The sequence below is a fragment of the Anas acuta genome, chromosome 25 (genome assembly GCF_963932015.1).
Source record: "Anas acuta chromosome 25, bAnaAcu1.1, whole genome shotgun sequence".
Taxonomy (NCBI): domain Eukaryota; kingdom Metazoa; phylum Chordata; class Aves; order Anseriformes; family Anatidae; genus Anas; species Anas acuta.
Window position 1 is genome coordinate 2,444,226 of NC_089003.1, and position 13,302 is coordinate 2,457,527.

At 43.3% G+C, this 13,302-nt stretch overlaps 1 protein-coding gene across 1 annotated transcript; it reads right to left on the reverse strand.

The window, feature by feature from the left end:
* Positions 1 to 517: 517 nt before the first annotated feature.
* LOC137844575 (keratin, type I cytoskeletal 13-like) lies at positions 518 to 6,698 on the reverse strand. The gene is made up of 8 exons (XM_068661046.1): positions 5,926 to 6,698; positions 5,051 to 5,133; positions 4,440 to 4,596; positions 3,668 to 3,829; positions 3,206 to 3,331; positions 2,750 to 2,976; positions 1,573 to 1,967; positions 518 to 1,120 (listed from the first exon to the last, which is right to left on the reverse strand). Exons 1-8 carry the CDS (start codon positions 6,691 to 6,693, stop codon positions 1,095 to 1,097), a joined length of 1,944 nt encoding a protein of 647 aa, XP_068517147.1. The 5' UTR covers positions 6,694 to 6,698; the 3' UTR covers positions 518 to 1,094.
* Positions 6,699 to 13,302: the final 6,604 nt, after the last annotated feature.

Consider the following 13,302-nt stretch of genomic DNA (forward strand, 5'->3'; position numbering starts at 1 on the left):
GAGAACGCTATGCTGTAAGTTCTTTGAAGTACTGAATATAAGGAAGCGTAGCGCACGTTCAGCTGGACAGAAGCAAACGCAGCCTCCAGAGAGAGCTAATGACAAGAGGGAGCTTTGTGGTGTGTGGTTTGTTGGGCTACTCCGAGCTGTTTTGCAAACTGGAGTTAGGAAAGTTTTCAGGGAACAGCTGGATGAGGTTGAAAGAGTTTATGTTAATTTTCTTCACAGTACAGATCTTCTTATATCTAAAAATAAACATTCCAGTTACTTTCATGCCTGCTTCATTTGACATGGGTAGGGCCCAAATGTTGCGGTTAATATATAGCATTTTATGGAGTGGAACTTGGTAAAGATCCTTTAAATTATGTTCCCCTTTTTTCTCTTTTTCCCTTCTGTTCAAAAACAGATCGCTAGTTTGTACATTTCTAGTTCAAACTGATGAGTGTCAGATAAGTTTTTGCGACCACAAATTGAAACCGCTTTCATTCCATGGTCACAGTCCTGTGATTGTTCATGTCTCTTTGTGTTTCAGCTCCACAGGAGTATCAGGCACATTATTAAAAACCAAAGGTGTAGCAGGATGCTGTGGAAGATTATGATCTGCCCTGAGTGCTCAGAAATTGAGCTTTAACTCTAAATTTCATTATCAGCTGTTGTAATGTATCATCAGCCTTCCTGCCTGGAGGCAATCATTGGCTTGGCTTTGTACTTTCTTTTTAAGTGTTTATACTTGCAGAACAGGAAAAAAAAATCGTAGACACAAGATTCTGGTTGCATCAGACAGAAATGAAATTTTATTAGCGACATTTTCCTGATACAGAACAACGCAAGTAACAAACTGGTTGAATCTGTAAAGCAAGAAGTTCAAGTGCAAATGATTGAACCCACAAAGCATTCTAGGTAGAAGAAGCACGTAGCATGCGTGGCAGGTGGTCCATCTGAGTAGCTCGGATGGGCCTTTTTGGATAGATGGCATCAGCAGCACTGAGGAACCGTGAGGAGCATCTCGTTCCTCCGGAGCGCGGGGAATACAGAGGATTTGGGCCAACTGCTGTTTGAAACGTCTTGCGCTGCAGGATCCTCAGGGTGTGTCCTTAGTCGAAAGATTTTCTTGCATAACCTGTGTAGAGATAAAGAAAACATTAATTTCTTCGGTACTGGCACCCAGTCTCTGGGGCATCAATATGTACCAGGCAGAAAAGAAGCTTGATTATGTGACAGATGACCATAAGCTGTTCCAGAAGCATAAAGGGGAACTTTGGCACAGTATGAAAGCAGCATTTTTAGGAGCTTCTGCAACGAATTAGATGAGGAAAACCAGCTGGAGTTTTAACTACGTGCTATGGTGATACCATCCATGAGATTGGATAGAAATTGAATGTGTGCATCTTAAGTAGGGTTGGTCCTTCACGTATAGATAAAAAAGAATTTTCAATAAAAGTAAAACCAGCACTTTCAAGAAGTGCTTGTTTATCCTCAGCACTGTTTGCCCTCAGGAGAGGATGTTGATGTGGTGTATAAATTGTTAGGGATGGGACTGCGAGAGCACTGTGTCCGTGTAACAGTTCTCACCTTGGCTTTCACCACCGCTCCTGCAGGCCTGAGACTGGGAAGATGAGGAGTAGGAGTGGGAGCTGCTGACACCTCCTGAGATTCTTCCTCCTCCGCTTCCTCCTCCAATAACACCGCCGCAGCTTCCTCCACTTCCTCCTCCTATTCCTCCACTGATTCCTCCACTGATTCCTCCGCTTCCCATTCCTCCGCTTCCCATTCCTCCTCCCATTCCTCCTCCCATGCCGCAGCTAGAAGAAGAGCTAACACCTCCATAGCCACCGCTTATGCTACCACTTCCTCCTCTTCCTCCTCCAGAATAGCTACCACCTCCTATTCTGCCACCTCCCATTCCACCTCCCATTCCTCCTCCCATTCCTCCTCCCATTCCACCTCCCATTCCTCCAGCTGGGACTCTGTGAAGAGAGAGAAAGAAAGAAAAAAAAAAGTTAATCACCCGCATTTTTGATCTCAGAAAGAAACCTACCTACAGGCACTGCACCCAGGCCTGTCTGTACTTTGCCTTTTTGGAACCTCACACAGATCAGAAAGACAACTGATGCGGTGCCAAAAATCAACCTCCCTTTCAATTTCGGCTTGAAGATGGGAGTTTCTGCTTTTTCCACACACTCCTCATAAACTTCTTATAAGATTTAGCGCTGCTGCTTTATGAATTGCACTACTCTAAGGATCACCATGCTCCAAAGTGGAAAGGCAGCACATGAAGCTTCAGCTGTTCTGTCAGGCACCACGTATGAACAGAAGTGGGCTGGCTGTGTAAGGGAAACCAGAGGAGCCTGAGCTTCCATGGAATCGCACCCTGAGACTTTTATGGAAGTCATCATTTTTCTGCTTCTATTTTTTTGAAGGAGATTTCTATTTGTTGAACTCCTGGCCTTTTCTGGAATCGGTAAAAGTAAGGCCATGTGCATGGGTTTCCTTTTCCTTATCCAGCCCCAAATTAGTAGGTCAGAATTTCTGCACTAAAATTTCATCACGTAATTTTTACCCTGAATAGACTTGCCAAGAAATTTATAGTACCTCAAACCTGGGAGGTGATTGGTCAAGATAGCTGAATTAGCCCCATTTCAGTCCGAAACCTGCTTTGCAAGTCTAAACTGTTCATTTACTGTCTTTGTGACTAATTAGGCAGCCCTGGGATTCACATAACGCTGTGTTCTTTTGTCAATGTACATACACAAGGTCTTGCTGTCCTTCCTCGAGCAGTGAGCGGTACTGAGCAATCTCCTGTTCCAGGCGGGTCTTGATGCCGAGCAGCATCTTGTACTCTTCGTTCTGGCTCTCCATCTCGCAGCGGATGCTGGCCAGCTCCTCCTCCAAGGGGCCGATCATGCTCTGGATCTGCTGCAGCTGCATGTTGTAGCGACGTTCCGTGTCATCCAGGTTGGATTGCAAAGAGTCTATCTGTAAACGGAAAAAAAAATAAAAATGCAGTGGTTATGGGAATGTGGCAAGTCTAACTCATTTTGGTGGAAAAATAGATCTGCACAAAACAGAGAAAAGCATGTCTCTGATGATGAAGCAATCCAACAGCCCATTCTCTACAGATGGAGTAAAGTCTAGGCATAACCAATCTCTGTTTATTCTGGTGGCACATACTGCCTGTATCACAGAAGCAAACACCTTTACTTACCATGCTGATTTGCGACTGCAGCTCGATTTCCAGGCTCTGATATTCACGTCTAAGCTCAGAGATCTGTTGGTTGCTTGATTGGATCTCCTGGCCGCTTGAGTGGACTTGTTGGTTAACTTCTTCCATCTAAAAAATACACATATAAATTTGAGATATTTCTAATTATAGGAAAGCAATTGGGGGGGCATCATAACAGCATTTATAAAGCAATGAATATGTGTAAAGGGAGATGTAATGTAGACTGTGTATATTTCCCATGTGCCAGTCCACTAACCCACACCAACCCTCTGTGTAATGCTGCCGGAACACACGTGTTTTCCCATGTAATCCTCCAGAACTGACTTGTTACAGTAAACTGCTTAAAATCATTTAAAATGAATGTCCCTTACTTAATGCATGGGGACATCCAGTCCTTCCAATTCTTTGTGAAAGAAGTAGTAACTAAAAAACCTTGTTCTTTACCTTGGTTTCATACCAGCTTTCCACCTCTTTCCTGTTGTTCTCAATAAGCCGTTCGTATTCACAGCGCATTTCATTCAGTTTTTCCATCAGATTAATACCAGGAGTGGCATTGACCTCCACATTGACATCACCACCAGATTGTGTTTGCAGTCCTTTCATTTCCTGCAAAACACAAAAAAGCCCCACCGGATTCAAAAAAAGTTGAAGGAAAAGAGAAATGTCATAGTTTCAAATAAAGAAAGGGACACAAATCCTCACAGATCCATATCACTCCTTCATCTGCCCTTGTGAAAGAAAGCAATTTTGCCATTGCTAAGCTAAACTTCACAGTGAGCAGTAGCCAGGCACCACAAACTCCTTGATCCTGAGTTTTTCTCTTCGGGAGGATAAGGAATTCTGTGCAGCATGCTCTTTGTGAAAATCCTGCTGTGTATTGTTCTTCTCAATGGGAAATACCACTGCAGATAGTATGAATGTTTTCCTTTGACTCCTCCATATATCCTACCCAATTATCCTTCTGTGATTTCAACAAGAAAATTGTGCCTGGTACTGAAAGCCATTCATTTCCCCGACCCCATTTTTCCACACGTTGACCTAGGTGTCTGGTTGCAGCTGTGGCTGCTGCATACCCCTGCAAATCAAAGCCAGATTGGGTCAAGTCGGATGATCAAAGCCAGCCAGATCTGGTTACTGCTAGCAGAAGAAACACACAGGAAATTCTCTGAGGGTTGAGTTTTCATTAGTTATTAATTTAAAGTGCAGAGAAATTTACCTCTTCGTGGTTCTTCTTCAGATAGATCAGTTCTTCTTTAAGGGATTCAAACTGTGTCTCCAAGTCAGACCTGGCTAGAGTCAGTTGATCCAGAAGTGGACGTAATCCATTAATGTCACTTGCCACACTCTGGTGGAGAGTGTATTCAGTTTCATACCTAAATCACAGACAAGAAAGATTGTAAAGCTGCTGCCAGAGCTCTCTGTTGTCCTGCTTATGAACAGCTCCCACCAGTACATCTTTGGTTGTTAGTCCCATTGCTTAGTTCATAAGAGAAAGGACCTAATTCTCTTTCCATCTCCAATAGGTTTGTTTGATTTCAGTAGAATTATTCTGTGGGATTTATTTGAGGAGGATTATGCTTATAAATCTACAAGCAAAGGTGGAGAAACACAGAATGTAGCCCTTTAAGCAGAACTCCTCAACAACTTCTCTGAAGCAAAATAGCAATGAAAAGCCCTTAAAGTCATTCTCACAATGCTCTTCCCAACAATTATCTATTCTGTTGTTGGAGCCAAGACACTGTAGTATCTACAACAGGAGAGTGGCAATGCAAATTCATGGTGGTAAAGGCAGGGAAGATGGCATGAGCCAGGAAGGGAAAGACTCACTTCAGTCTGAAGTCATCCACAGTCATCCTGGTGTTGTCGATGTCAAGAAGGATCTTGTTGAGGTCCACATTAGCACCAACAATCTGGAAGGGAGAAGGCAGATGTTGATCAGGCAGCTGTCTTTGCAGTCTGACACACAGATAGGAATAAAATACCTGTGCTTTAACACTTTTCAGAATATCTTTGTAAGCCTGACTAGTGCTGCTGGTGCTATACAGAGAGGTTTATTGTCCCCAACCAAAAGAGAGTGCCTTTATATAACATCAGCACTGGTTGGTGCCTTTACTGTCAATTTTAGTTTACAAATATCCATCAAAAGTGCAATACCTTGTTGGAAAAAATAATCAAATAAGCTCACCATACTCCCAAAACAGTGGGAAAACATTACCCTTGCATCTGACAGCAACAATATTCAGGTAGGAGAGCAAAAAATGGCTGAGAGCTAGGATTAGACTAAACACAGTGGCCCACATGTTAGCTCATGCTGTATATTCACCAAAAAGATTCAGTTTATCTGGCCACAGGTAACACAACGTAAGCAAGCACTGATTCTATCTCCTGCTTTAGAGATTGAGGAGCAAATGAAAAAGGGCACTGCATTGAAGGAATGGGACAAGCCTCCCAGTGGGAGCACTACTAAAGGCCTGCTGTTGCACCAAATGATGCTACATGTGCCAAATACAAGTGTGCCAGAGCACCCGTATCACCAAGAGCAAAGCAAGACTGGTAATCAGGCTTGGTCACCACACCAGGATGCTCCTGGCTAAAGCAAACCAAGGAATACATTGCCCCAAATAGGAAAATGGTGCCATAGCAGGCAAGTGCCAGGCCATGCTAAGGAGAATCTACCCAAAGTTAGTCAAATTTTATCATACCTGGTTTTGCAGTTCTTCAATTGTTCTGTAATATTGGCTGTAGTCCCTGGTACCAGTGGGACCTTGCTTTTGATACCACTCCCTGATCAGACGTTCGAGGTGAGCATTTTCTTCCTCCAAGCCTCGGACTTTATCCATGTAAGAAGCCAGGCGGTCATTAAGGTTCTGCATGGTCAGCTTCTCGTTCGTGGAGAGCAGCCCGGAATCTTCACCGAAGCCCATTCCACCGAAACTACCTCCACCAAAGCTGCCACCACCAAAGCCACCACTGCCACCACCAAAGCCACCGCTGCCACCACCAAATCCACCGCTGCCCCCGAAGCCACTAAATCCACCTCCGCTATATCCACCACCACCGAAACTGCCTCCGCTCATGCTACCTCCATAACCACCTCCCATTCCCCCAAAACCACCTCCACAAGATCCAAATCCTCCTCCCATGCTTCCACCCATTCCTCCTCCGTAGCTGCCGCTGCTTATTCTCCCACCATAGCTGCTGCGGCCAATCCTTCCGCAACTGCCGCTGCTAAATCCCCCTCCATAGCTGCTCCTGGAGCCTCCTCCACCAAAGCTTCTGCCAGAAAAGCCTCCGCTTCCTCCAGAAGAGGTGTATCTTCTAGAGGAGACCGAGGAGTATCCACCAGACCTGCGTATCCCACAGCTGCTGCCCCCGCCACCACCTCCGCTGCTGCATCCGCCACCACCACCACCACCACCACCGCTGGTAATCTTAATGATGCTAGATGAAGATTTAGTGCCACAGCTCATCGTGACAGCAGGTAGGAGGTAAACCACAAGCTCAAGTCTAGGTGCACAGCCTGATAAGATGCAGGACTGTAGATTTTCATCCCCAGCTCTCTCTATTTATACGTTTGACAGTGGGTGTCACCACCAGGGTGTTTCCTTCTCCCAGGGCATTTAACAGCCTTGTTGTTTGTGCCAAGAATAATTTGCTGAACAATATTTTTGTGCTCATATCTCAGGCAATCTGGCCTATTGCTGGGTTTATGGTATTTCTTTAAGACCAAACATTTCCCTTTCTTTGGGTGGCATTCTCTTCACGTAGCTTTTCTGGAACAGGTAGCCTGATGCAACCTAGATCTGCTTTTCGATGCAAAAATCACCTTAGCAGGGTCCTGCTGAAGCTAATGTTGGAACTGATGGTGCTACACAGAGAGAATTGTTCTCAGTTCTTCCCTAAAAGAAAGAAGATGAAACACAAATCTCTCATGCTAAGACTGTGTGTTTATTTATTTCTCTATTCATCTGCATTCCTTGCTCAGTTCTATGTAGCTGCTGTTGTCCAAGACTTCTGCTCTTCTACATTCTGTGCATTTAAGATCCTTTATGCTTCTTGTATTATTTTATTTTTATTTTTCACACTATATGTGATAATGCAAGAGTTTTATTACTAGGACAGTGTGACTTGTCTATTTAGATTGTCCAATTTGTGTATCCCTGCCCTCACTGAGAACACATTTAGTGGTGAGAAATCTCCTTCAAGCAGATTGGCATTCGTATTGAAAAATCAAAATTCTTCCTTTGTGAAGAAGGCACCAGACCAGTGCACAAGATAGCTAAAAAGTGGAATTCAAAGAAAATACATATTTTTTTTTCCCACCAAAAAGCTGTTGATCTAAAATAATGGGAAGAGTAGGGATACTTTAATTATGCTGTAAAGTCAATTGTAGCACAATTAGAAGCTTTATTAAGCCAGGCAATGACCTATAAACCACTGTGTGGAAAGACCTGTAAGGTTTAATATAAACAGCTCATTCTCCCTATTGTTTCTGTGTCGTATATTACAGAGCACAAAGTAATTGTGCATGCTGCTTATGGCACGGAGATCCTCGAGGCTCTAAAACAGTAGTCAGAGGGAAAAACCAAAAGGTTTTTTTATACAGATCAGTAGAAATCACGCTGTTGAGACCACCAAAGAAATGAAACCATTCTTCAGTCATGCACTGATCCCCAGAAGTTTACCCAAGATGTTCCCAAGAGGTTTTCACCCTCAGCTGTTAGATTTGGTGGCAGAGCAGAGTATCTGAAGACAGAATTGCACGTTTCTGAAAAAGCTGTAAGAAGATTCTGAGTTTTGGCAAGTGGTGCTTGATTCCAGATGTCTGTCACCACCTCCAAAACTACGTTTACGTTGTGATGTTTCATCTTTGTCCAGGGTGAAAGCTAAATAAGTTGGTTCAAATGCAAATCTCTTTTTTCTCAGCATCTGCTTTGCTCTATTCTTATATTGCTTCCTTTTGGGAGAAATTTCCATCCTACTTTTTAACACAGTGGATATTTCATTCGTGCAAACAGCCAGACCTTACTGCTTGACTGTACGCAATGGCAAAGCCAGCAGCACCTTGGTCTTGCTGGAGAGATGGACCCCGAATATTTGCACACAAAATGGGTAAATTTTTGCACTTTGGCTGGAAGAATGTGTACATTTTTACAGCGACTGTTTTGTTGGATGTTACTGAAACTTCTTTATTGCTCTTCCTCTCTGGTTACTGATCTTCTCCTGGCTGCAAGGCGTTTGTGCAGTTTAGTTCTCCCCTACAGCTGAGGTGAGGGGAGCAAAGAAGGGGACATCTGAGGAACCGTTGTCTGCTGTGTGCTGCCCTTTTCTTGGAAGCTTCAGAACAACCTCTTGTAGCTGGCAGCTCAGTCCTTGCTTTCCAAAGGTGGCCTCGATCTACAAATTCATTATGTGTTGCTGCTTTTTACACCCTGCTGTCAGTATCCATGTGCGTATTTCTTCTACAAGCTCCATTTCTGCCCTTTCTGGTCTTTTTACATGAAATTAAGCATCATTGAACATTTTCTGACTGGCTGAATCCATCGTCCTGTCCTTCGTGCCGTGGTTTTGCCAACATTGCTGTATTGCTGCTTATGCAATCTCTTTCAAAAGCTTTCTGATCTTATCTTGCTATTTTATACACTCAATGGCTCAAAGATGATGAAAGTTTTCAAGTAGCTGGCGATGTGATAATATCTCCTGTTTCACAGCTGGAGGATGGTGGTGTCACCTCAGCAGCGTAAACACAGTTTCTGGGCTTCTGCTTGTTCTCTTATTGGTGTCGAAAGATGTAGTTTACTAAGGAAAAGTGATTTTTGCTTTTAATTTTGTTTTGCCCCTGTGTCTGGGTAGTGTGATTTTGGGCACTGGGGGACCTTTTTCACAAATTCCACCCCAGCAAGTAAAATTGATCATCACATTCAATTTTCCATCACTGATTCTAGAGATAGTCCTTGCTGATACTTTTCACACAGAGCAACCTATAGGTTTGTTAGTGGTAAGGAGCAAAAAACCTCTCTAAAATTATTGCAACAAGAGGAAGAACATTTGCCAAAAGAGTCTTTTAATCCATTTATGTACTTTCTGAGAACATACATTGTTTTCTCTTTTATTTATACACTTTTCCTGTACATACTCATTCACTGCAGGGACTTGTCCGTGCTGGAAGGTTATCCTGATAAAGCATCTTAATGTATGCTTGGAAAATACTTAACAACAAAAACAAAATGAAAGAAAAGGGAGAGTGAGGGTGGAGAACTTCAGACAGCCTCAAAATTTCATTTTAGCTCTGTATTATCACTACTACTTATCTGTGACGAACACAAACAGAAGAACTGCCTTTAGACCTTTGGTGACTTTTTTTAAGTCACATGCTGGTGGGATGTTCCTTTTTTTGTGTTGCAGTTATTTCATTTTTGTTACCGGTTTGATCTTAGTGCCCTTTACAGAAATCCTACTGGCTGTTAGGATCTGCTCTATTCTTTCGAGCTGAAAAATTTCCCCTGGGGTGGCTTGTTTCTATCACAGTCACTGAGCTCTCAAAAATGTAGCCTGTCTCTTCAGACCCTAATATTAAGTACCCGAAAAATACAGATGAACTGTGATTGTTTCATCTCCTTGTAATGTTGTGTACGTTGTATTCCCTCCTGGTGTATTTTAACTTATTGATTATTAAATATTTAACTGGGTAAATATCTACAGATCAGAGCAGACCTGTTTTGTGGACAGAACGATTGTTTTCTTTCTGAGCTCATGAGCTTTTAAGCATTTTTGTTCTCTGATGCTTTCCATTACTGAGTTTTATGGATGATGTAAGGCTTAGAGTTTACTTAAGAACCTAATGGGACCTGGCAATTTTAGGACCTCTTCTCACCTCTTTCCTATATATGATGCACAGCTTAATCCTTCAGGCTTTTGTGTTGCTGCAGCACCCGGTGTGCTATATAACATTCTTATTTCCAAGTCAGCCCAGAACAAGGACATTTATTGCCACAGCTCCCAGCATTACTCAGCCTGCAGAGTACCCAGCTGTTTTGACACTGTGCACTGCTTCTCGTTGAGCTCAGCTCAGGCCACGTTTCAAGTACAGCTGACATTCTTTGACGCTCTCTCTCAGTTATTGTTTTCCTTTTGATCAGGCCTCCATGATGTATATCAAAGAAGTGACTGCCCAGAATCAGAATGAAGACAAAGTCTGCTACTGAACACTATAAGTCAATGACTGCCCAAGCAATGTGTGTTCCCTCATCATGAAAGTGAACAAAAACCAGCTGGACATAAATGTTGAGATGGGTGGGCTCCAGAAAGACTTGCTCATTTCTTCCTCCCCCCAAGCAGTGCAGGGAAATGGCACATCTTGCTGTACTAATTCTGGGCAGAACGCAGCCTTGTGCACTTGCACATGGGCTGACAGTCAATGCTGAACAAAAGAGAGATCAGCAAAATATATGCATAGGCAATTTTGAAAATTTGAAATTGCTTCTGTGCGTTCAAATGGACAAATGAATTGCTCTGGGAGTTCTGAAGCCAAACAGGCAGGAGTGTGTGCCCACATTTATTTTTGCCTAAGGAGGTTCTGAAGGTCTTGTTTCAACACGCAGTGCAATTTTCCTTTCAGAGCACTAATAGGAACACCAGATAAGTATCTAAATTGCAACATTTTTTGCTCATAAAATTAAAGCTTATTATGCTGATTAATGCCTAACAAAATGCATGCAAATAAAAATTGCAAGGCTATCCTCCCTACTCCTGATATTGCTGGAGTCCCACTTTAAGCATGCCCTAAACTTTGACACCCGATGCTACAACATTTGTAATTTTTAGTCCTGGTTTGCAGTAGTTTTGGTTTCCTCGCTCTGTTTGGTCACATAAGGGTTTTTTTCATTGTTCTTATTATCAGCCTGTTCTCTCAGTAAGCATATGTGATTCTGTGATTCCATGCTATGTCAGTGCACCCGCAGCCTAAATGCAGATTCTGTATAAGTAAAGTGGAGAAAGGACAGAATTCTTAACCTCGCACTTTTCTTCCACTTTCTGGTAATGCTAGGAGCATTGTAACAACACCATTTTAAGACAGGTACACATTTTAATTAAGGAAGAAAAAAATAGTATGGACAAGGCTGAGTAGTAAAAGTAGTAATAGTGATATCATGCTATTTATCCTAAGTACTCAGAATTTTTTCCTTATTTCTGTGTGTGATTATAACATGCCAATGTAACACTCAAGCTAGCAGCAGAATTGCACCGCATGTTCCCAGACATCCCATCCTAACGTTGCATGTTCATGCTGCTGTACGGCTTTCCCAGCTGCAGTGATGAGCTCCATGCGTCCAACTCTTCAGGCTTCATTCTGTGCTGGTCCCCCAAGGGCTGCATCACTGGGGTTTCTTCTGCAGGGCTGGGTGCATGGTAATTAGGTAAGTGGTAGTAAGAGCGTGAAAAGGAAGCTGTGGTTTTGGAAGGAGGTGTAGGATCAAGGAAAGGGAGCTATCCTTAGTCCTCAGAGCTGCTCCTACAGCGCAGAGCAGCACATTGCTCCACGCAGACGTCAGTAACCTCTCCGGTGCTGCTGTATGGCCACAGGTCAGGTGGGTACAGTCAATCGCCCTATAAAAGCCAGGAAGCACGAGCACAGCAGAGATGTCGTGGCTCTTGGAGGAGGTATGAGAAGCAGGGCTGCTCTCTTGAGAATATTATTTAATTTGGGCTGTTAGTTTATGACCCCGTCTAGTCGGGTGTTAGAAAGAAGTTGTCACAGCCTCCAACAGGTGGAAAAGGAGCAGAGCAAACAGGGAAGGTGTGTTTAGGGTTAGCTAGCAATATAGAGGCACATGGGATTTGATGCTGCAGAGGGTTTACAATGAAGTAGGTGATTTTGCAGTCAGATGGAGTTGGGGGAATTCTTGCAAACGGGATCCACATTGCCTCTTTGCATGTCAGATCAGAGATATCAATAAATGTTTATGTATATGAAGTAGTCCTTTATATATATATATATATATATATATACCTTAGACAAAGGTTGGCCAATTGCTCAGACACCCATAGCGGCAGTGGTCAGGAGAATTTTATTTTATTTTTTTCAAGACTAGTCACACTGGCTGAGAGCCTGGTGTAAGGCAATGCAGTGAATCACTGGCACGTATCTGCCTCCAACCCGGGCGTTCAGGATTCCCGTTCCCACGGTCTCCCACTCGATCGGCGTTTCTCAACCTCCTCCAGCAGGTGATGCCTCCCTCGGAGTGAAACAGCACAGCTCATGACTCCAGCGTCTTCTGCAAAACCAAGAGAGAAAGACTGATGCCAGTGATAATCCTATCTGGTTCATTTGGTTTGTGTTCAAGGAGATGAATCAAGAAATGCAAAGGATAAAAAATGAATTAGTTAAAGAATTAAAGAATGGACAGGGCTGATGTGAGAAGCCGTCTGAATTATTTTCAAGTGAAATTCCCCCCAGAGTTCATTTCAGCAGTTCTGCCCATGGAAGTTCTGCTCTAACAGACCCCACACTTGAATTATCCTCAACAGAAATGAAAAGCCCTGTATGGGGTGCAGCATGGGAGCAGGCAGAGGGAACCCTCTGGCCCTTTAGCACCCATCCAGGGCATAGGAGAGGGATCCGTGGCTATAATTAAAGCAAGGAGAGGCTCAATCTGTATCTTTCAGAGCACCTTTACCCCTGTGAGCCACCCCTCTGCTGGGAGATCTGTAACCAGCCCCTAAAACCAGCTTGGGAATCCTTTCCCTTGGATTTCTTTTTGTTTCTCTCAGCCTGCCAAGGCACACTGGGTTTTGTAAAGGTACATCCTAAATGTGAATAGTTTGCCAGTCTTTACCTAAAATCTCTGTTCATTCATATACAATAGAGATGCCCTGAAGTGGAAACACAGAGAAGAGGCCAAGTATTGCACAGCTCCCATGGCTGTGCTCATTAAAACCAGGCTGAGAATCCACCTTCTGTAAGACCGTACACATGCAATTCGGTTCCTACTCCAGCTTTATGAATTTATTTTACAGTGCAGATAGCTACTGCCGCAAAGTAGAGTTAGGCTATTGCTGAACTTTGCACTCTTCTTATC